The 21,069-nt window shown below is 52.5% G+C and overlaps 1 protein-coding gene across 1 annotated transcript; it reads right to left on the bottom strand.

Annotated features, from left to right (window-relative positions):
- Nucleotides 1-106: 106 nt before the first annotated feature.
- SEC14L2 (SEC14 like lipid binding 2) lies at nt 107-20,322 on the bottom strand. Its single transcript, XM_059894098.1, has 12 exons — nt 20,182-20,322; nt 17,939-18,014; nt 12,840-12,883; nt 12,378-12,437; nt 11,956-12,144; nt 10,820-10,915; nt 10,604-10,664; nt 10,125-10,208; nt 6,898-7,004; nt 6,676-6,815; nt 6,359-6,528; nt 107-1,576 (listed from the first exon to the last, which is right to left on the bottom strand). The coding sequence occupies exons 1-12, from the start codon at nt 20,233-20,235 to the stop codon at nt 1,446-1,448; spliced, it is 1,212 nt and encodes a 403-aa protein (XP_059750081.1). The 5' UTR covers nt 20,236-20,322; the 3' UTR covers nt 107-1,445.
- Nucleotides 20,323-21,069: the final 747 nt, after the last annotated feature.

The raw sequence follows: 21,069 nt of genomic DNA on the forward strand, positions 1-21,069 counted from the left end.
GGATCGCGACTCAAAGTGATCCTCAACCCCGGAAACACTGGCAGTGCCTGCACGGAATTAGGAGACGGTCCCTAACACCACGTGATCGTTCCTTCTCCGTCACCCTCCCAATCCAGGCCCACCGCAGGCGCCGCGCGCGCTCGCCAGACCCGCACTAGTTGGCGCGCTCAGAGAAGCCCGAGTTGGGCGGGGCCTCCGTCCTGACCGTGAAGGTGGTCAGGTGCACCCTTAGTGCCCTTAGCAAAGATGGCGGAGGACAGCCCACCGGCTGGGCCAATCAGGGGGCGAGCAGGCCGTCGGGACTCCGTCAGCGCACGGAAGACGAGCAGATGGCTTCTGCGCATGCGCCCCGCTTATTGGCGGGGAGAAGCTGGCACCCCGAGGCGGAAGTTTGCCTGTGTGAGGAACTGTGAGGAGCTAGGCGGAGGGTACTAACTTCCACGCCCTGCGCGCTGAACGTTCTTTATTCATTGGTTACTTTTCCTAACAGAGCGCTGTAAACCAAGGTCGGGATATCCTCCTGGGGGGGTCTGGCTGGGACCCATGCGGCCTCGGGGCCTCCTGTCAGTGCCAGCCTTGCCCCTGACTCCTGCTCCCTCAGCTTGGCCAGACCATCTCCCCAGGATGGGTCAGGGCCTGGGTTTCTGAGGGGTGGAAGCTTCAGGACTCACACCCACCGCCAGCCTCCCTGGCCCTTCACGGAGCTGGGATCCCTGGAGGTAACTTCTCTGTGCTTTGTTTGCACTGAAGGACAATGGCTGGGTACCAAAGCTCACTGTCCCAGGAAGCTCTGAGTCACTGACAATCATTAGTAATTAAAGAGGCAGCCAGTGGGACCCAGGAATTGGTGGATTCCTCGAGGTGAGGGAGAGGCCTGCCTGTCTACCCTTGAAACGGAAGACCTATGCTGACTCGGGCCCCCTCCCGAGACCTGGGAAAAGCCAAAAGATCCTAGCCTCGGTAGAAAGTTCAGAAGAGCCTCAGACCCCCACCGTAACTCTAGCAACCGGCTACCTTGCTACTCCTTATTATGATCTAGACTTACATGTTCATTTGGGAGCAAGTTCCTCCCCTGCAGCTAGCTTCCCTAAAGTGTTAGGTCTCAATCTCTCCCCTTTTTCCTAATTTCCTCCCTGCCACCCCATGGTACCCCTCTTCCTGTCTCATCTGTCACTGGACAGGTGAAGTTGGCACAGCTTTTAAGACAGATGCTGTCACGATGCTCAGCCCCTGGGGACTTCTTAGTAATTTGAGAGGCAAGGAGGCCCACTCCATCTAGTCTCCCTCTTCCTAATTCTGAAATGAAGGCTCCCCAGATCCAGCCCCGAGGTCTTTCTTCTAGCCCAGTTTCTTTGGGCGTCAGAGTGCTGGGAAAATGACTGCTACAAGGGATAGAAACTGACAGGGAGACGCTGAGGGAGCCAGGCCTGCTGTGGGAGGAGGTGTTACTTTGGGGTGACTGCCCCCAGCTGTTTCATTTTCTCTTCTGAGGCTTTGTCTGGAAGCAGGACCTCCACGGTGAAACTGACCTTCTTTGCATGAATGAAGCTGTAGGTGTTGTCAAACCGCAGGACATCTGAGGGGAGGGAAAAAAACAGACATTCAGGCAATTCTGACAAAGAGCTTAGAGACAGTGATTTTGGTTGACTGAGCAAGGCAGTGTGGTAGGTAATGAGGATGAAGGTAGCATGAGCAATGGTCCTTCACCTTCTGAAACCTAGTCTAGCTGGGTTACAAGATGTTCATGAAGAGAAAAATATATAAGACAGAACATGCCAAGTGCCAGATGAGTGGCAGAGACAGTCACATCTGTAACAGCTTGGAAGGAGGGGGCCCTGTAGACTGAAATCATGTGAAAGGCTTTTTAAAGGAGTTAGAGCTTGAACTGGGTCTTGAAAGGAGGGAGTAGAATTAGTTGCAGCAGTAGTTATTATAATAATAATAATAATAATGGTAACAATGGCTATTTATGTGACTCAATACTGGGATGGCAATCTATATATATTATTCACAATAACTCTTGAGTTCAGCATTAGTATTGTGTTATATAAAAAGAAAGTCACTGTGTCACACAGTGAGGAAGGGATGGAGCTGGAATTTCCCTCTGGCCTGCACTGCTGCCTGACTTGGGCCCTAGAAAGCCTAATCCTGTTCAGTTTCTGACAAAAGGTAAAATATGCAAACATTTTGAACCAGAAACTTATCCCACAGAAAGATAAATAGACAAAGATGCTCAATGCACCCCTATTTGTAGTAATAAAAGATGAGGAAAACTAAAATGTTCAAAGAAGAATTGCTTTAAAAGTTTTTGTTGAAATACTATTCTGTATAAAAAGAAAGAGGTGAGCTTCATAGAAGTGACTGGGGAAACTAGTGACAATATATCCTTAGGCTAAAAAGAGCAAGTTGCAGAACAATTTGTAAACCATTTCTAACATTTTTGTTAATATATGTAAAAAAAATTTTTTTGGCTTTGTTACTTGGTCTACCTACATTGACAAGTTTTACAATTTAAAAATTCCTTCAAATATACACTGAATAACAGATATAATTCCTATGAATGTATATGGGTGGGCACATGTCCTGTATATTATGGAAACACATAATGCTTCTAAAGGGATGGAAAATATTTGGTAGGATAATACACAAGATCTGTTAGTGGTTTCCTCTGGGGAGAGAAAATGGGCATGCAGTTGGCAGAAAAGGCTTCCAACCCTTGGCCAAGGAACAGACTGCTTTTAATCTAACCCTTCTTTTTTTTAGAAATTTTTCCATTCCAGTCAAACACCCCTTCCAAAGAACAGAGTGGGAAAACAAAAACACTAGCTCTGCCCCTTCCCTATCCTGGTCTTCTCTAACTTTTCCCAGCCAAAAAAAACCCTGTGCATTTAATCTTTCCCCTTTTCTGCCCCTGGATAAAATGCATAGTTTTAGACTGAGGGTAGACACACCACTCACCCTTTTCTTCATGGTGTGAAGTGAGTAATTAGTCATTGATCTTCTCTCTGAGCCAGAGGTCTTTCAGGACCAATGGTGCCTCTGGAAAGAGGGAAGCTTCCTCTCTGACCTGGATGACAGAGCCTTAGCAACCAGTCAGTCATGCTAGAGAAGAAGTCTTTGAGCTCCTTGGACCAAGCATCAGGATTGAGATGACTCTGCCTAGCATGACGTTCTAACCTCAGAAGCAAGGAAGGGGCTGTTGTGACACCCAGGCCCGAGGGAAGTGGTTCATTTTGACACTAATCATGTACTCACAGACTTGTAGAGGCCCCAGAGATCCTCCAGGCTAGGGCTCCTTCACTTTTGTTGGGGAACTGACCCCCCCTGAGAATCTGATGAAAGCATACAATTTCAGATCCCATGGAGCCCATCATGGACCCTTTGGGGCAGTGGTTCCCATGGGGAAGTTACCATTCTGAAGAGAGGAGGAGCTGGGGGTAACTGTGCCCTCTCATTTATGTATTGAGAAAACATATATATTCTTAGTGTCCTTTTATTTCTCTTTTATATTCCAGATAGGAGAGTATATTGACTTTTTAATTATGTGTAGGTGGTTATAATATCTATGAATTTCATTTCAGAGTAGTAAAGGGGACATTAGACACCACTTATTATAAAAGGGAAGTGTTTGGTCTTTAAAGATTTAGAATCACTGCTCTGGGGAGTCATAGACCCCAGATTAAGATCTGCTCTAGCCTACTCCCCTCATTCTAAGGAAAAAGAGAGCAAAATCTAATTAGAGACACTCGGAGAGTTACTGGCAAAGCTGGACTCAGAAACCGGGTCTTCTGGTGCCTAGAGGGGCTGTTTAACCTTCCTACAGTGCTTCAGCTCTTCTAGACCACATTGCATGCTCCAGATCTTTTTTTCTGAATCTTTTCCTTTCCTAGAAGAGTACTCTACACTCAGGACCTCAGGAAATATTAGTTGGGAGAAAAAAAAGTGGAATCAGTTTAAACTTTGGTTCTCAGTAACTGAGTACGGTTGGGAAAGGACCAGAGCAGCCCAGGGAGGGTTAATGTGCTCTCAGCATTGGAAGCTGGCACAGAGTTTTAATTTCTCCACTGGGTGATTATGTCCCACTTTGCAGGGGGTCGCCTGGTTCTCCAAGTGCATCACCCGCCCACAGGTGAGCTTATAACCTAACACTGGGTTCTCACTGGGCTCAACTCTAACCTGAGCCATGGCCCAGGCAACAGCCGACCCCACCTGGTTGTCTTTATACCTGGGCAGGGGGCATGGATGCTGCGGCCTTTTCACCTCCTGAGAATGGACAATAAGTAGCTCCCAGTCAAGGCCCCACAGGCAGATAAACATTCCATCTGGGAATATATCCAAGGGGAACTATAATTTGGGATTTGCAAACCTAAGCCTGATTATGTTAAAGGGTTCATGGTACTACAGAGAGGTAGTGGGCAGTGCTGGAAAACGGTTTGGGCTCTGCTACTGAGTTTGGGTAAATTACTTCCCAGGTCTGGGACCCCACTCTCTCCTCTGTCACATGATCATCTCTAGGGTAGTCTATGGTCACGAGATCCTGCACTAGGACCCTAGGATTCTCTCCTGTCTCCGTTTCTTGGTGTCTATGTGGGCTACACTGTGGGAGAGATAACATCCCCTCTCTATACCTCAGCTTCCCTGTCCTTTAAAAGAGAAATTCAAGCTTATATGTATGAAATGCTTTATGCTCTGAGGATGACAGTGTCTGGGCTGGTCCTAAGCCTTGTTCTTGATGAAGCACACAGTATACCCCCTTCTCCCTCAGGACCCGGCAGCTCGCTAACAAGAATACTTCTCCTCCCTGGGGAGCCAGACCACAGAGTATATGTGAGGAGCGGGCGGTGGAGACTGAGGTTGCTTGGGCTGTGGGGGAGGACACAGGATCTGAGGTTGGGGCAATGGTGTGGACAAGTACAGAGGCCAAGACATCTGTGGGGCTAGTTCAGACCTCTGGCAGTGCTGCCATGGAAATAGGGCGGAGGGCTTCTCCCATCTCTGGCACAATCTCCCCAGTGGCCCTTCTCCCCCAGGTTTTGCCCTAATAATAATAATGGTGGCCACAGTGCGCTGAGTGCTGCGTGGCAGGCATTACGCTAAGTGCTGCACAGACCTGATCGCATTTCATCATTAGGTGTCCCTATGAGGTAGAGAATTTGATCCCCATTGTAGCAATCAGGAAACTGAAGCTCAGGGAGGCCAACTCACTTGCCTAAGGACTAGTCAGTGGTCAAGTCCATCTCAGCTTGATGACAAAGCCCTTGCTGTCACTGATTTTCCATGCCTGGCCCCTTGGCTCAGACAGAGAGGAAACTGGAGATTTGATGGGGGTTTTGTGTGTGTGTGTATGTGATTTTTCTGCTTATAAATGTAGTACATGTTCTTTGTAACATAACCTGTATTTGCAGGGCCAGTATAAAGAAACGAAAGCCCTCTATAAGCTTCCTACCACCCCAGAGATAACCACCATTAGCGTTAGCAGAGTCCTGAGAATTCTTTTTTTTTTTCTGATAGGTAAGAAGTGAATTTATTTAGAGAAACATACTCCACAGACGGAGTGGGGCCATCTCAGAAGGTGAAAGCGGCCAACCCCAGAATTCCGTTGACCTTTTTTAGCCAAAGTGAGTATATACCATATATGCTAAGTCTCATGCTTTATTTTTTTTTAACATGTATCAGACATCTTATATGTCAGTTTATTCTCTTTAATGCATATATTGTATTCCATTATATGGATGGACCATAATTCATTTAACAAGACCTTCTTAAGGCCATTTAGTTTATTGTCAGTTTCCCAAACTGCTAGGAACATCCATGTACCTATATCTTTGTGTCTTTGTGTAAATATTTCTGTACGATAAATTTCCAGAGGTAGAATTGCTGAGTCAAAGGGAATTTAATCGATATTGCAAAGCTAAGTGAGGTTAAACACCTTTTCAAATGCCTATTTGCCATTCTTATTCCTCTTGGGTAAACTTCCTGTTCATGTTCTGTGGCCATTTTTTGATCAATTTGGAGATGAGTGAAGTTCAGCAGAGTCAAGGCTAGGTTTGTCAGCACTTTGCTCACCCTGTGATCCCTACACCTACGTAACGTGTTCTGCCTCTCTGATATCTGGGGACGGCGCATCCCCAGGAAATGTCTAATGGCAGTCACAGCCCCAGTTACACCTGGACCAGGTCACCTTGAGCCTGTCATCTCACCTCTCCAGGCCTAGGTTTCCTCACCTATGCAAGAGAGGTTGAAACTGATGGAGCTCCACTTCTAGTTCTAACAGTGTGAGACCTTAAATCCATGGAGAAAGAGGGACCTCCCAGGCAGACAGCTAGAGCAGGGGCTTCGAGCCAAGACAGAGACTTACAGATGCCAGGATCGCTGCAGGTGAGGGTCCCATCCTCAGGGACCAGGTGGGCATTGTACCTCTGGTTGGCCAGCACCTCTGTCATCTCCCCTGCCCTCTGCCGCTCCCCCATTTTGGTCTTCAGGAAAATCCCAAAACCGATGTCCGAACCATCCGACATGAACTGCCACCTGCAGGGGACACCCACCCACTTAGACATGATTCCGTGTGCATGTGCCCTCTCTGGGGTCCTGCCACCAGGGCTTCTCCCACCCCAGCCCACCCCCGGCACCTACGGCCAGAAGGCTCAGGTCTCCTGGAAGGGTCCAGAACCCTACCTGAGGACACAGCCTGGGAAGAGAATTTCATACTCCACTTGGTGGGAGGAGCCCCGGGAAATCTGCACACTGTGTTCGTACTGCTGTTTCACCTGGTCTCGCACGTAATACTTCTTGGGGATGTCACCCCCGTAGTTGATCTAGAAGCAGAGCACAGAGTGAGCTGGAATGTGCATTTGAGCCAGGCGTCCCTGGTCACCTCTGGCCCCTGGCAGCCCATACCTTGGATTTACACTTGGGGTCTCCATCAGGGTCAGTCATGGTGCCCCCATACTCCACAGGCAGCTGGTCAGGGCTGACATGTTTCAGTAAAACCTCCTTCCAGTTTGCTGGCAGGAGAGGGAAGGAAGGAGAAAAAAGGATCACCACTAGGCAGGATTTCATCACAGCCCTGGCAGTCTACACAAAAGAGGCAGAAAAAAACCCGTCTGCCCCTGCACACAAAACACGGGCATTGGGAGCACAGGACGTGCGCACAGCTCTGCAGGGGGTTCAAGAGGAGCTGTCACCCAGATGACTGCCCTGTTCTGGACCAGGAAGCAGGATACAGAGGTCCTGTCCCCACTGCCTCTGGCCAGTGAAGCGACCTGAGGCAAATCACTTCATTCTGAGCCTAGTTCCTCCTGCCCTGCAAGGTTATGGTGGGAGTGAAGTGAACTAAGTACTTAAGAAGGTGTTTGTTGTAAACTGTAGAATGCCCTACCTGTATGAGAGTGTATTATCACTCCCAGGAAGGAGATACAAATATTTGAAGTGCAAGTGGGAGGGAACAAAGAAAGGAGGGAAGGGCATTCCACGCAGAGGGAACAGCGCATGTGGCAGGCAGGAGGGCAGTCAACATGATCTGCCCTAGTTAGACTGAGCGTGAGGGCATGACCACTGTCACCTACTGTGCTCACTTGTGATTTATTGAATGAATGCATCACTGTAGACTGACCCCTTAAATGGGCTCCCTTGGCTTTACCCCAGCCACAGTTTCACTTCTGCTCTTGTTTTGTAGGCTATTTGGCTACCAGTGATTTGGCTCTTTTTTTTTTTTTTTTAAATAACCAAGCCCTTTCCTGACTAGGAGAGTTTGCCTCAAGTGCAACCAAGGCTGAGATCCACTTCTCTGCCAGATTCCTAAACAAGTATCAGCCAAGGACAATATTTTGATACTGGAAACCTTTCCGTGCTGATGAGAGAGACCAGATATAGGGAGCAGCTCCAGGTCACAGGGTACCACCCAGCTTCCTCTGTGGCTGGAGATGCCTGTAAACCCACAGGGATGGTCCAGGGTCTCCCAGCCTTCAGATTTCTAGGGACTTGAGACCATGCAACTCCAGGGGTGCTTTAATCTGTGCTAAGTACCAGTGACCAGCCCAGGGTGAATTTCTCCCCTCCTCTATTGAAGATCCTATACCTTCCCAGCCCGAGGCGGGTTTGGTTGAAAGGGTTTCAGGTGTGGGTGGGGGAACTGACTGAACCTCCTCTGCAGCCCCGCTGCCAGGAAACCGAACTGGCTCATGCTCATGGTGGGTGGCAGCCACAGAAAAGCCAAAAATCATTAGAGCCTTTTCCTCAGACTTTGTGTTTCTTCACCCAGTTCAGCTGGAGGGTTGGAATAAGGCCAGAAGGATTCTTCCCATCTCACAGAGAGGAACTGAGGCTACAAGGACAGAATTTGTTGCACTAGAGCCAGGACCAGCACCCAGAAGTCCTGTGCTTTCCAGACTGCTTTGCACCACACCCAGGCTCAGCACACATTTGGAAAACCTCCACTTTCAATGTGGTGCCTGAAGGTGAACATTCAGAAACCTTCAGAATTCCCTACCCCCAGTTCAACTCCACAGGTGGCATTAAGCCGTCCACGAGCCAGTCCCAATCTACCTTTCTAGGCTTGTCTCCCACCACTCCACATCACGCTCCAGCCAAACTCGACTCTTGCCTGTCCCTGGCTGGCTTGATTCCCATGGGTCTTCCTTGCTGGCTTCCCCTTGTCCCCTGATGTTCTCCTGCTGCCCTGCCTATCCAGTGTCCGTCTGCCCGCTTCCCCACCAAACTCAAAATCGCTTCTCCACTCCCTGGTGGGCTCCTCTTTCTCTGCATGTCCTTGAGCCTGGATATTCCCCAGGCTTCAGCCTCTGTTCTGTGGGCAGTCTTATCTCCTCTCAAGGTTTTAGGTGCTGTCTCTATCTAAAACTCCAAATCTCCAGACTGGAGTTTGCCCCTAAGCTTCAGGCCCAGGCATCCCCAACATGTGTACATCTCACAGACTCCTAGAACTCAACTTCAAGCCTTTCCTTCTGATTGTATTATTCCCCATTGGAACTAACTGCATCAGAGTGACTGCAATGCTATCACTCATGCCAGACACCAGGGAGCCATTCTAGATTTCTCTTCCTCCCTTCCTACATCCAGTCAATTGAGTTCTGCTGTTCCACTTTCTATGGAAGTCTGAAATCCACCCTCTCCTCTCCGTCCCTACAGCCCCCGCCCTGGCTCAGGCTTGCAACACCTGGTGCGCAGGCTGTGGCCGCGGTGTACAAACTGGTATCTGTCCTGAGAATCAGATCCTGGTACCCCACTCCCTGCCCCGGCTCAGGAACTCCTCTCTGGTGCCCAGTGGCCTGTAGAGTTGTGTCCCAGCTTCCCGACACAGTGCCCTGGATTCTCGGCGACCCAGCTCCTGGCACCCGGCTGCCTCTCCACATCATCTCTTGCACACCCTGTTGTGCGCCCTCTTCAGCTGCCCGTGCCATGGTGTGTAAGGTCTTTGCTCAGTGTTTTTCTTTCTGCCCAACAGCTTCCTGCCTTGCTTCACCTGGCTACCCTACTCATTCCATAGCTTGCAGCTGAGGGAGGCATCACCCCCTCCCCAGGCTAGGCGGGGTGAGCGCCCCTGCTCAGTGTTCCCATGGGCTTTTCCTTTTACATGTAACTCCTCTCTTTTACATGTAACATCTCGCGCTGATATACATCTGTTTGTGTCTCCCTTCTCCGAGAGGCCGCAAGCTCTTCAAGGGACTCTGTCTTACCTTTGTGGCCTTGACACCTACCTAGTTCAGGGCCGGGCACACAGCAGGTAACCCATCCAATGAAGCCATGTGTACTTGCCCTCAACTGAAAGCAACCTCTGCTCCTGTGACCTCCCTTCTCTGCCGCATCTAGTGCCTTTTCTAGTTTGTGTCCTAGCTTTCTCTTAAAGGTCTCCTGTTTCACTGCAAGCTCATTGAGGACAAGGACTGGCATTCCATTCATCTTTGAATTTCTCCAGAGTGTCTGAGAGAAAGAGTTCTTAGGAAAACAGACAGGAAGCCCCTTGCTCTGGCCCAGCCTGCTCCTGGGTCCCACTGCTCCCAAACCAGCAGAGGGAGCCTTTGCCCCGGCAGCTCTGGCCGTACCTCTAACGCCATCCCCAGCGGGGCTGCAGCTGTGCCATGGAGTGGCGGAGAGTCTGGGCTACTCACCCCCCAGGACCATGATCTTCTTACGAGTGTCCTCACTCAGGAAGGGTTTGATGAGGTTATAGGCCACAGGAAACAGCTTGGGGGCTGGAACAGAGACCAGGCCACGTGAGGCCGGGAGCAGTCCCCACTCTGTCCCTAACAGTGTCCGCCGTAGCCCCCAGTGTCTGGCCACATACTCCCTGGTGCTGTGGAGCCCACACAGGCAGCCCTATGTGAGGCTCGGCTTTCCTGTCTGTATGGGGGGATGGTCTTCCTTTCTCACGGGGCTGGGTGGCTCGAAGGAGGTAACGAATACTAAAAGCTTTGTGAATTATAAAGCGGTCTGCGTACATCAGGGGTCGGTCTTCTGAACAGGTCCTAAGACCGCACCCTCCACCCCCGACTTTGGCTCACTCTATTTCACTCTCCTTAATCTGTCCCAGTAATATTTTTGGCCCCTCTTTCCCATTGGGCTTCATCACAGGTAGATGCCAACTTACCTTTAATAACAAAAAGACGCTTCAGTGTTTCGGGGTAATTTTCCTCAAACATGCAGAGAAACTGTGGAAAGAATCCAGCGGGCTCAGAACTCTGTGCCAGGGAGGGAGGCCCTGCTTCCTCTGGCTTCCCCCACCCCACAGGGCCTCCTAGCAGAGGGACCCACCCCCCGACCCTCACCTCTCACCCTCCCACCACCCCCCAGCCCTGGCCTTCACCTCTCCATAGGCCTCCACAGCTGGCTTCCAGAGATGTTTGAGGCCAAGCCCCTCACAGTCATAAATCAGGGTGATGGTCTCTATCTTCTTCCCCGTCTGCAGGGGACAGAGGAACAGAAAGTCGCATCAGGCTGCCCCCCACACAACACACACACAGAAGCCCACCCCGGTTCAGGGAAAATGCTGATTGTACCCTGTGCCCATACTGCAACCAGATCCCGCAGGGCCGTACCTAGGGTTTTCCAAATCGAGGTAATTACCCCAGGCCAGAATTGTGGCCTAGACAAGTCACCCTTCCCGTTTAGATCTCCGTGTTCTCATCCACTAAACAACTGGGTGAACTTAGATTACATCTGAAGTCCCTTCTGTTCTGCAGTTTGACCTGGTGGCCCCCCTCGTCCTCTGCACCCCATGCAGCCACTCATCTCGCAGGCACAGATGCTCTCTGTCCAGTCTAAGCCCTTCAGGTGCATCTCTAACGCTTCTCTGCATGCCCAGCCCCACAGGGCCTCTGCGCACACTAGATTTTCAGTGAATGTGGAAGACACTGTTGAAATGTCCCCAAATGTATCACATGGTCTCACTGGATCTTTACGACTGCTGAGGAGGAGGGCAGGGGAGAGGACCATGGCAGCTCCGCCTTGCTCTTCAGTCTTTTTCCAGTAAGAGAATCAGCTGTCCTTAGCTTTGTCTGAATTCAGAGTTAGGGAAGCACAGAATCTGAGCTCACTGACACCAGCGGCACCCAAATACTTGTCCAAGGATAGAGTGGTCCCTGACAAGGATTCCCCTGGTGCCCAGATAACAGGAGAAAAGTAATGATAACGTAGCACGTTTTCTATGAAGCTAAACCTTACTCAATTAAAGGACGGCCCTTTATTCTGAGACAATGCCGTCCCTATAGTTTGGCGGGTTAATTATGGCAATTATAGCTGGTTAGTGTTTTCTAAGTCCTTATTGGAAAAATAAAAATTCAGTAACATAGATCACTCCCTAAAACTTTGCAATTTCACTGGTCTATGAAATCTAAACGTCGGGGCCTAAAGCTGCCCTTAAAGCCACATGTGACACCCACACTTCTGTGTGACCACCTCCACCGGGCGTTAACTTCTCTTCAGCCGTGCTGGTCCCCTCACCTTTTCGGTCTGGCAGGCGCACTCCCGCAGAAGCAGCTCGCAGTCCCGCATCTTGGTCTTGACCAAGTCCTGTTTGGTGGCTGAGAGGAGCAGACCCTTGGCATCCAGAGGTCCAATGATGTCGTACCAGATGGGGCAGCCATCCAGGTCATAGCCACACATGCCCCCTGAGAGATACTGTTGGACCACCTGGGCCCAGACAGAGATGGGGGCGCCTGGTCAGCAGGCCCCGGGCGGCCACACCTTCCCGGTGTCCAGGGCCTTCCTCTGGGTTCATCCGCCCCTGGGTGCCAATGGATACTCATTCAATGACTTGGCGTTGTCAGACCTTTCCTCTGAGGGTCCCAGTCCCATAGACCCAGGATACAAATCGTGGGTCTAACAGACCTCACATGGTGTGGGGCGGGATAATCTGTTCTCACCTCTGGAGGCTGCCAGCTCATGATGTTGTCAATGTCCTTTTGCTTTCGGACCTCCACATGCTGCAAACACACGAGGGCTTTAAAAAAGCGGGGCGGGGAGGGGGTGGTCCTTAACAGGCATCTAGCAATGGGTGACAGCATGAACAGACCACTGGACCACAGGTAAGTCACGAGAAGGCAACCAGCAGGAATGGAAAAGAAGGAAGTGCCTGTTTCAGAGGTCTCAGCAGAACAGATTATAATTCTTGGCTGGCCCAGAACTGTGAAAGCTCTGTTGCCAGGGAAGGGAATGCACTTTGCCCTGGAGGATAAGGCAGTACGGGTCGGCTAATACTCAGATATGTCACATAAGCCACAGGCGGTGATTGGGGTGGGAGGGGGTGGACAGAAGTCCAAGCACGGTGTGATTCTGATGGGCAGGAATGGAGGCAACAGTGGGCTTTGGAGCCAAATGGGTCTCACCTTCCGGAGCATGGCCTCAGACTTCTGCAGGTCGAAGCTTCTTGCTGTAACAGGGAAACATGGTCAGGGTTAGGATAGCAGCCTGGGCGCCAAGAATGGGAAGATTTCCCTGCTCCTGTGCTGGAACGCCCACTGACTCTCAGATCACCCCACATATAGAAGCTAATGTGAGGGCATTCACTGCTTCTAGAGCACCACAGCCCCTGGGCTTGCGGGGAGAGCAGGTCAAGCTTCAGGGCAAGTGGGGGCAGCATCGCAAGTTCAGGGTCAAAAGAGTTTTACCCTAGTGGATGCAATCAGGTGAAGGGTCCTTTTTTTTTTTTTTAAAGATCTTTTTTTTTTTTAATTTATTTTATTTATTATTTATTTTTGGCTGTGTTGGGTCTTCGTTGCTGCGCGTGGGCTTTTCTCTAGTTGCAGCGAGCGGGGGCTACTCTTTGTTGCGGTGCGCGGGCTTCTCACTGCGGTGGTTTCCCTTGTTGCGGAGCACGGACTCTAGGTGCGTGGGCTTCAGTAGTTGTGGCACACGGGCTCAGTAGTTGTGGCTCGCGGGCTCTAGAGGGCAGGCGCAGTAGTTGTGGCGTACGGGCTTAGTTGCTCCGTGGCATGTGGGATCTTCCCGGACCAGGGCTCGAACCCGTGTCCCCTGCGTTGGCAGGCGGATTCGCAACCACTGCGCCACCAGGGAAGCCCGGGTGAAGGGTCTTATCTCCTGTCAGGGAAAGCGAACCCTGGACCCCCTTATCATTTACCCTTCTCCTTCCACAAAATTAACCTCCTCCACGGTCTACATCCAGTCCTGAGAGCTTGACCTGTGGTTCAAAGATGAATACAGATGCCGCATAATCTGGGGCAGGACTGGCAGAATGTTCCAGTAGGATGGAGGGGAGATGAGCCTCCAGTCAACCTTGCCATGTCCTCAAAGGACCCATGCATACCCCAGGGGGACACAGAGGGCCCTCCTCTTCCCAGGGTTCCCAGAAAGTTTCAGAATTAGATTTCACCTGGCTCAACTCTATTTCATGTACAAACCCTGACATGCTGTCCTGCTCAAGCTTGAACACAAAGACCTCCCTGCCCCCCAAGGCCATCTGCTCCCAAACAATCCAAGCTGCCATTTGCACACAGCCCTCACTGTTGTACTGAGCAGAGACCCTCTACAGAGACATTCAGAGAGGAGGGGCGGGGTTGCTTCCTCAGCCACGTGACCACCTTTCCAATACTGGCAAATTCTGTGCTGCCACCCTGAGTGCTCCCTGCTATCATGCTGCCCGTCCATGGATCCTTTAACCATCCTTTAAAGCTTGGTTTCAAGTCCATCAACTTCCCTTTGGATGTTTTCCAGTTTGCCAGTGCCCCTCTTGAAGTGTGTGGTCCAGAGCACAGGTGTTGCCTACCCTTCTCCGATTAAGCCTAAGAACTTTCTCGGCACCAGGCCAGGCCCTTAACTCAGGCGAAGCTTACAGTCAACTGAAACCCCCAAATTCTTTTCACCTGTGCTGCTTATGAAGCCTCTACCCCATAGGTTGAGAGGTGGTTTTCTGGATCTATCCCTATCAGATTTCATCTTGTTATGGCCAGCTGCATTTAATCTTTTTTTTTTTTTTTTTTTAATTTTTGGCTGCGTTGGGTCTTTGTTGCTGCGGGCAGGCTTTTCTCTGGTTGCAGCGAGCAGGGACTACTCTTTGTTGTGGTGTGCAGACTTCTCATTGCGGTGGCTTCTCTTGTTGTGGAGCACGGGCTCTAGGCACACGGGCTTCAGTAGTTGTGGCACACGGGCTCAGTAGTTGTGGCTCACGGGCTCTAGAGCGCAGGCTCAGTAGTTGTGGTGCACGGGCTTAGCTGCTCCGCGGCATGTGGGATCTTCCCAGACTAGGGCTCGAACCCGTGTCCCCTGCATTGGCAGGCAGACTCTTAACCACTGCGCCACCAGGGAAGCCCCTGCATTTCATCTTTTAAAGAGTTTCTGAGATCCAGATTCTGACCAATTTTGCCATTTGACCTATGAACTGTCCCTCCCAGCTGTATGTCCTCTGTGGGTCTGACTGACATCCAGATCTGCTGACAGCCCTGGAACCTGGGCCAGACAGGCTGCCCTCTGGACTGTCACCGGCCCCTTAATCACTGCTCTTCGGGAGTGGCCGAGCACATTCCCTGATTCTGCTGCCCTGAAATGCAGTCCACTCTCTTGCACCCAAGGATGCGACAAGAGATTTGACCAATGCCATACCCTGTCATGTGTGCTAGACACACGTTTGCAGAAATGAGCAGCCTTCCCTCTTGGGAAGTTCCTTCTCATGGTCACCCTTCACATGCCATTGTAGCATCAGGGGGCAGCTTTCAGAGAAATATAATCTGGGTTTGCATCTCAGCCCTTCCACCTTCTTCCTGTTTGACCTTGGACAAGATACTGCACATCTCTGGCCGAATCATCCAGTGAGCTAGAAACACTTGGAAGATGCCATGTGATGCATGGCACCATGCTATCATGATGGGGGAGCCCAGCTGGACCTGAAAGTGGGAATCCTCCATGGGAGGGACACACCCAACTGTGAGGAGAGTCATCTTCCTTGGGAACAGGAGTGGTGGTGAACTTCGGGCCCCCTTATCTCAGGGAGGCTCTCCAGTTAACCTTTAGCTGCTGGGGTCCAACATCCAGGGTCTTTTAGGGCCCTCCCCGAGTTGCCATTGCCCCTGGCAGTACCGGCCTGATGCCTCCCCAGGCCTGCTGGGTCAGGCCTCTCCAGGGCTCCTGCCACCCTGGTCAGGGGCAGCTCAAAGCATGGCTTAGGGCACTGCCAGAGAGGCCGGCCTGGGAGCAAGCTGTCCTGGGTTCTTATTTGATCTCTTCCTGTCCTGGAAAACAAGGAGCTCTGCCGGGCTCACAGGTTTCCTCCACCTCCTCGTTTTATCTTGCCATCTGAGCCCCCTCGCTGGGGTGCCCAGAGCTCAGGCCCACTCAGGGAGAGGCAGTGATTTGTGTGCCTGCTCTCGGGCCTGGGGGCCTGCAGAAAGCCAAGCCCATGTTGGGGGAAGGGAGAAAGGGAGGAACCCAGAGCTCACTCACACCTAGATTAGACAAAGACATTTGGCTGGCACGTGCCTTGCAAATGTTTCCTTTAGATGAAAAGGAGAAAAAGAAAAGGTTTCTCTAAAAAAAAAAAAAAAGGGGAATTCCCTGGTGGTCCAGTGGTTAGGACTGCCGAGGGCCCAGGTTCAATCTCTGGTCAGGGAACTAAAATCCCGCAAGCTGCGCGGCGTGGCAAAAACAGAAAAGAAAAGCAAAGCAAGGTGACAAAAACCCTAATTGAAATTCACAGTAGAGTCTGACCAGGCCTGAGCTCCTGCCCAGGGAAATGTGAGGCACAAATAAAGTTCAGAGGAGATACTTCCTCAGTTTGAAGAGGCAGAGCTTGGTTTCAGGAGGCAGCTGTGGCTTACTGGAGAGGACGCTGGCCTGGGAATCAGGGGCCCTAGGTTTCTGCCCTGATTCCCCTTCGCATTAGCTGTATGCCCTCAGCTAAGTTCCCTCTCCTCTCTGAGCCTCAGTTTTCTCATCTGGCAAATGAGGATAACTGCACTCTTCTATATTCCTGCAAAGAGAGGGGTTATCCCAGGACTGGGGAGTTGGGGTGCCTGGGAAACCAGGGCCCCAGGCCAGCCTTCTCTCAGATAAAAAGAGAGCTGCGAAGCTGTTCAATTCAACAGCTCTCTGAAACCACACTTCCCCCACCTCACAGTAGCTGGGTAGTTTGTTTGATCATCTTGCAGCTGGCCCTTTAATGCAGCGCTGTCTGCCCACTCTCCCCACCCGCCCCCTTCTAGCTACAGCCCTTCAGCAAAGGCTGGGCCAAAATGTCCTCCAGCTCTGGACTGACTCCACTGCCGCCCCTTCGCTGCCTCTCCACCCTCTCTGAGTGGGTGGGGTGGGGGGAGTTCACAGCTTTTTAGGGGGAAAAGGGCAAGTGGCACTTTCAGAGGCACACAGGGCCTGCTCTGGGTGGCCTGCTAGCTAGCAGCCTCTCAAGAGTGTGCCAGCTCTATTCGGTTTCTGGACAGAAAAGGAAAATACATCTCTTCCCCTGTCCCAAGACTCGCAGGGTATACATGTGTGTGTCTGTGTCTATAAATAAGTAATTGGCCATGACTTATACTTTAATATTTTGGGCTCTGATTCTGTTATCACGATTTAATCTCTGCTAATCTAACACAGAGGAATTTTCTCTATTATTTCTATGTCTGGCAATAAAGTTTCTACAAAGCCAAAAAAAAAGTGTGTCACAAGAACCAGAGAGGGTGGCACATGACTTGAATCACAGGAGAGGAGGAGAAAGAAAAGAACGGAAGGATTTCAGGAGTTGGAGCATGGGGTTGAGTCTGACCCTGATGCTAGTAGAAACATGTACACTGCATCACCACGGGCATAGCACTGTCATGTCCCATCTTGCCATAGGCAGGGCACCCTGTCTCATCCTGCTCTCCCAGAGAGGAGCCTCGAACAGATGTTCACCCCTGGACCAGGTACCAGAGCCAGGCCAGGGCAGAGCTGGAATAGATCTCAGGGCCCTGGAGCCAGATGGTGGCTTGAGGGGAGTTTTGTTAACCTAGGTCAGGCTGAACCCCACCCCCCGTGTTCCCCGTGCACTCTGCCCCTCCTTCAAGCTGCCACAGAGAGGGCCAGTCTCTCCCACGGGCCAAGACTCTGGTTCTAAACTTGGCTCTGCCTCCAACTTCCCACAAGCTTGGGGCCTTTCTTGGCTTTTCTTCAACCTGTTTCCCCACATCCATCGGCAGAGTAGATTCATCGAGTGGATGGAAAGGGCACCGGGCTGGGAGTCAGCTGACCTGGCTCTAGTCCTCTCCCTGCCTGCAATTCAACACTGTGCAACTTGGGGCAAGTTACTTCACCTCTCTGAGCCTCAGTGTCGTTATCTATCCAACAGGAGGGTTGAGGTTATATCATTGCCAAGAACGCTTTTGGTTCTGAAGGTTGAATACTCCAGATTCTGAGATTGCCTGGGGCAGGGTTTCCAGAGGGTGCTATTTTGTTCCCCAGCCCAAGCCCCTGCCCCAGCCTCCCGCAGCCCCTCTTTCCTCACCTCGGAGCCAGCGCAGGAGAAAATAGTCATCTGGATTCGGCAGAGTGGGCAGCACATCATGGACGTTCTCCCGAAACTGTAGGGAGAGGCAGCTGGGTGAGTAGCAGGTCCCACCCTGACCACCCTCTGCCCGGGACTCTCCATAGAGGTTTTTGCTGGACCCCTGCTTGACACGGGTCAACTCTGCAGACACTGGCTGAGCACCTGGGCAGCATGGGACACTCTGTCGGTCATGCTGGTGGGAGCTGAGTAGCAGGAGGAGGTGAGGAGGGAGTAAGACACTGCCCCTGCCTGGCTGTGTGCACTTACACGCTCCAGTGTGATGGCTGGGCAGAACTGCCCCCAGCTAACCGCCACAGTAGACACTCAGGGGTGTGCCACAGTAAAAGCGTCAGTTTACCAAGCATTCCTCGTGTGCCCAGCACCGACCTCGGTGCTTATTCATTCTTCTAGAGCTATTACTGCTCCCATTTTACAGATGAAGTAATTAGAGCTCAGAGAGGCCAAGTAACATGCCCAAGGTCGACAGCTAGTCATCAGCAGAGCTGGGATGCAAACCCCGGTCTGTCCCAGGCCAGAGCAGGCACTCTTTCCACCATGGCCTGTCCCCTTAGTAATGGAATGGTGAGCAATGTGTCCAAGGAGCAGAGGGAAGGAAGAGTTTGATGCTGACTGGGGCCAGGAAGAGGGTGGTCTCACACTACTTCATATAAAAAATGACATTTGAGCTGGGCTTGAAGGACTCCAAAGGCAGCAGGAGGAGGAAGGAGGGCAATCCAGGTGGAGGGAACAGTTCCAGCCAGAAGCCATGAAGGGGGAAAGTGTAGGGAGTGCCAAACAAGAGAGCTGGACGTGACCCCAAGGATGGCCACACCCCCTCCAACTGCTCATTACCCTGTAGGTGAGCATGCCCCCACGTGCTGTGCTGTCCCCAAGCCTCCTGCTCCCAGCCACTTACCTTTCCCTAGTCACTGACCTACAGGGCAGCCACAGAGAGGACCAATGAGGACCCGCCACCTCTGCCCCTTGCCTAGGTCAGCCAGGGACTCAAACCATCCCATCCCCCAAAGAGCTCCCAGACCCCCAGGGAGACTGGCATGAAGCCACCCCTTACCAAGGACACTACCCAGCCCCTGATATCTAGTTTAATCACTACCTAATCCCTTCTCTGCCTGACTTCCCCTGCAGGTCAGCAGTAAAATCTGAAACCTCCCTACCCGGCCTCCCTGGGATGGGGAGGCCCAGCCTGGGGCAAGGCCTCCATGGGACTGGAGCCTCTGCCCCACTACCATGGCAGAAGACACCTGCCACCCGCCCCCTCCACCACTTTCTCAGCAATGGAAAACTGCTGTGGAGCCTCCAGACCTTAAGACTGGACCCAAACAGCTCCAGCTCCAAGAACAGCCAACCTTCCCTCTCTCCCCAAGGGCAGCAGGGGAGATCCAGCTGGTGGGAGAGGGTCCGGCTCTGGAACTGTTGCCCCCTCCTCTGCCCAGGCGCCGAGGCAAAGCCAGGCTTACCTCCTTGCCTTCTGAAGAGCATCAGCCCAAGTCCCCAGCCCGGGAGGGGCCTGGGTTGAGAGAGGGGCCTGGGTTGCAGGACGGGGTGGGGGGCTGGTCTCAGCTCAAACTAGCCCCAACCCAGTCAGTCACCGGTAGGATCCTAGGCTTTGCACTTGAAGCTGCTCCTTTCCACATCATCTGGTCCAGCCTCCTCAATTCCTTTCCTCAAGGAGCGAACAGAGAAGGACCGGTTTTGCCCAAGGTCGCAGAGAGACTTGGTGCCAGAGCAGGAGCCATCCAAGTCTCCTAAGAAGCCCTCCGGCCCTTTCCATCGTGCCACTGCCCCTGCAAGAGGAAAACCTCCCGGAAATGGGAGGAAACCTAGGGCCCTGCCCCTGCCCCTGCCCCCAGGGCCCGGCTGCCAGTCCCGAGAATGAACGTTGCCTTTGTGCCCTCAGCTGCCTCCGTGGGCTTCCAAGCAACCACTTCTTCCCAGGTGGCAGCGCCAAGGGCTCGCTCGCGGCTGGGGCCGGGACGGCCAAACTTCCCCGGGGTCCCCTCGGCGGACGGAGGGGAGCGAGGGAGGCGGCGGCCGCGGACCTCTCGGTGCGGTAGCTGCCGCTCCTTCCGCTGCCCGCCGCGGACCCGCGCTCGCCCCCCACCCAGCCCCTTCCCAGCCCGCTGCCTCCAGAGGATGGGGGCCAGCGCCCGGGGCGGGGCCGGGCCGGGGTGAGGGCTCACCTTGGCCAGTGCCTCCTTCTGCCTGGGGCTCAGATCGCCGACTCTGCCGCTCATCGTGGCCCAGGCTCCGGGCGCGGCGGTTGCGGCAGCAGATGGAGCACGGACTCGCTCTCCGCCGCGGGAGTAAAGTCCCAGCCTTTTGCCGGGGCCGCGGTTGGCAGCCAAGCCCCGCCTCTTAAAGGATCCCAAGGGGCGGAGTAGGGAGAGATAACGCTGGGCGCAGGAGCGTCTGACGCGGGTACCCTCCGCCCTTCTGAAGCGGAGACCTGAGCAGGAGGCGAGCCCGAGTGCCCACGCTGGCCGAGGCCGGTAGACATGAGGACAGGAAGTCTGGGTTCCAGTCCCCAATTTACCCTTAGCTCACACTGTGACCTTGGAGGAGACACCTGAACTCTCTAGGCCTTAGTGTCCCCAACTAGGTGCTATCTAATGAGCTCTTCTAAGATCAGGTCCCCACGGTGCAGGACATCTCCCTCCAATACGGGAGGGAGCTTGACTGAAGCCTCTGTAGGGGACCAGGTCCCCTAAGTCTAGCCATCGCCCTGCCTCCAGGACAGTGGCCTTGGCCTTTTCTCTCTGGGGCCCCTGCCCTCCTCTTGTCCTGCCATGGATTTTGGACCACTGCTGCAAACCCAGTTTGGAGCCTTTCAGTGTTAACAGCCTTTCCCCTCCCCCTTCGGGGCAGGCAGGCTGAGGGGGGGTAAGGAAGCCCAGACCCCATCTCCCCACCCAGAGCCCTGTCCTCTGCTTCTGACCTTCGCAGCTCTCTGAGAGGCTCATAGGTGCTGGCACCCTCAGCTGGCATGGAGGATTGCTTCCTCTCTGGGAATCAGAAGACCTGGGTTTGACTCCTAAATCTTCCTTTTGTTTTTATGAGACTTCAGGGAG

This window comes from Balaenoptera ricei, chromosome 14 (genome assembly GCF_028023285.1).
Source record: "Balaenoptera ricei isolate mBalRic1 chromosome 14, mBalRic1.hap2, whole genome shotgun sequence".
NCBI classification, from domain to species: domain Eukaryota; kingdom Metazoa; phylum Chordata; class Mammalia; order Artiodactyla; family Balaenopteridae; genus Balaenoptera; species Balaenoptera ricei.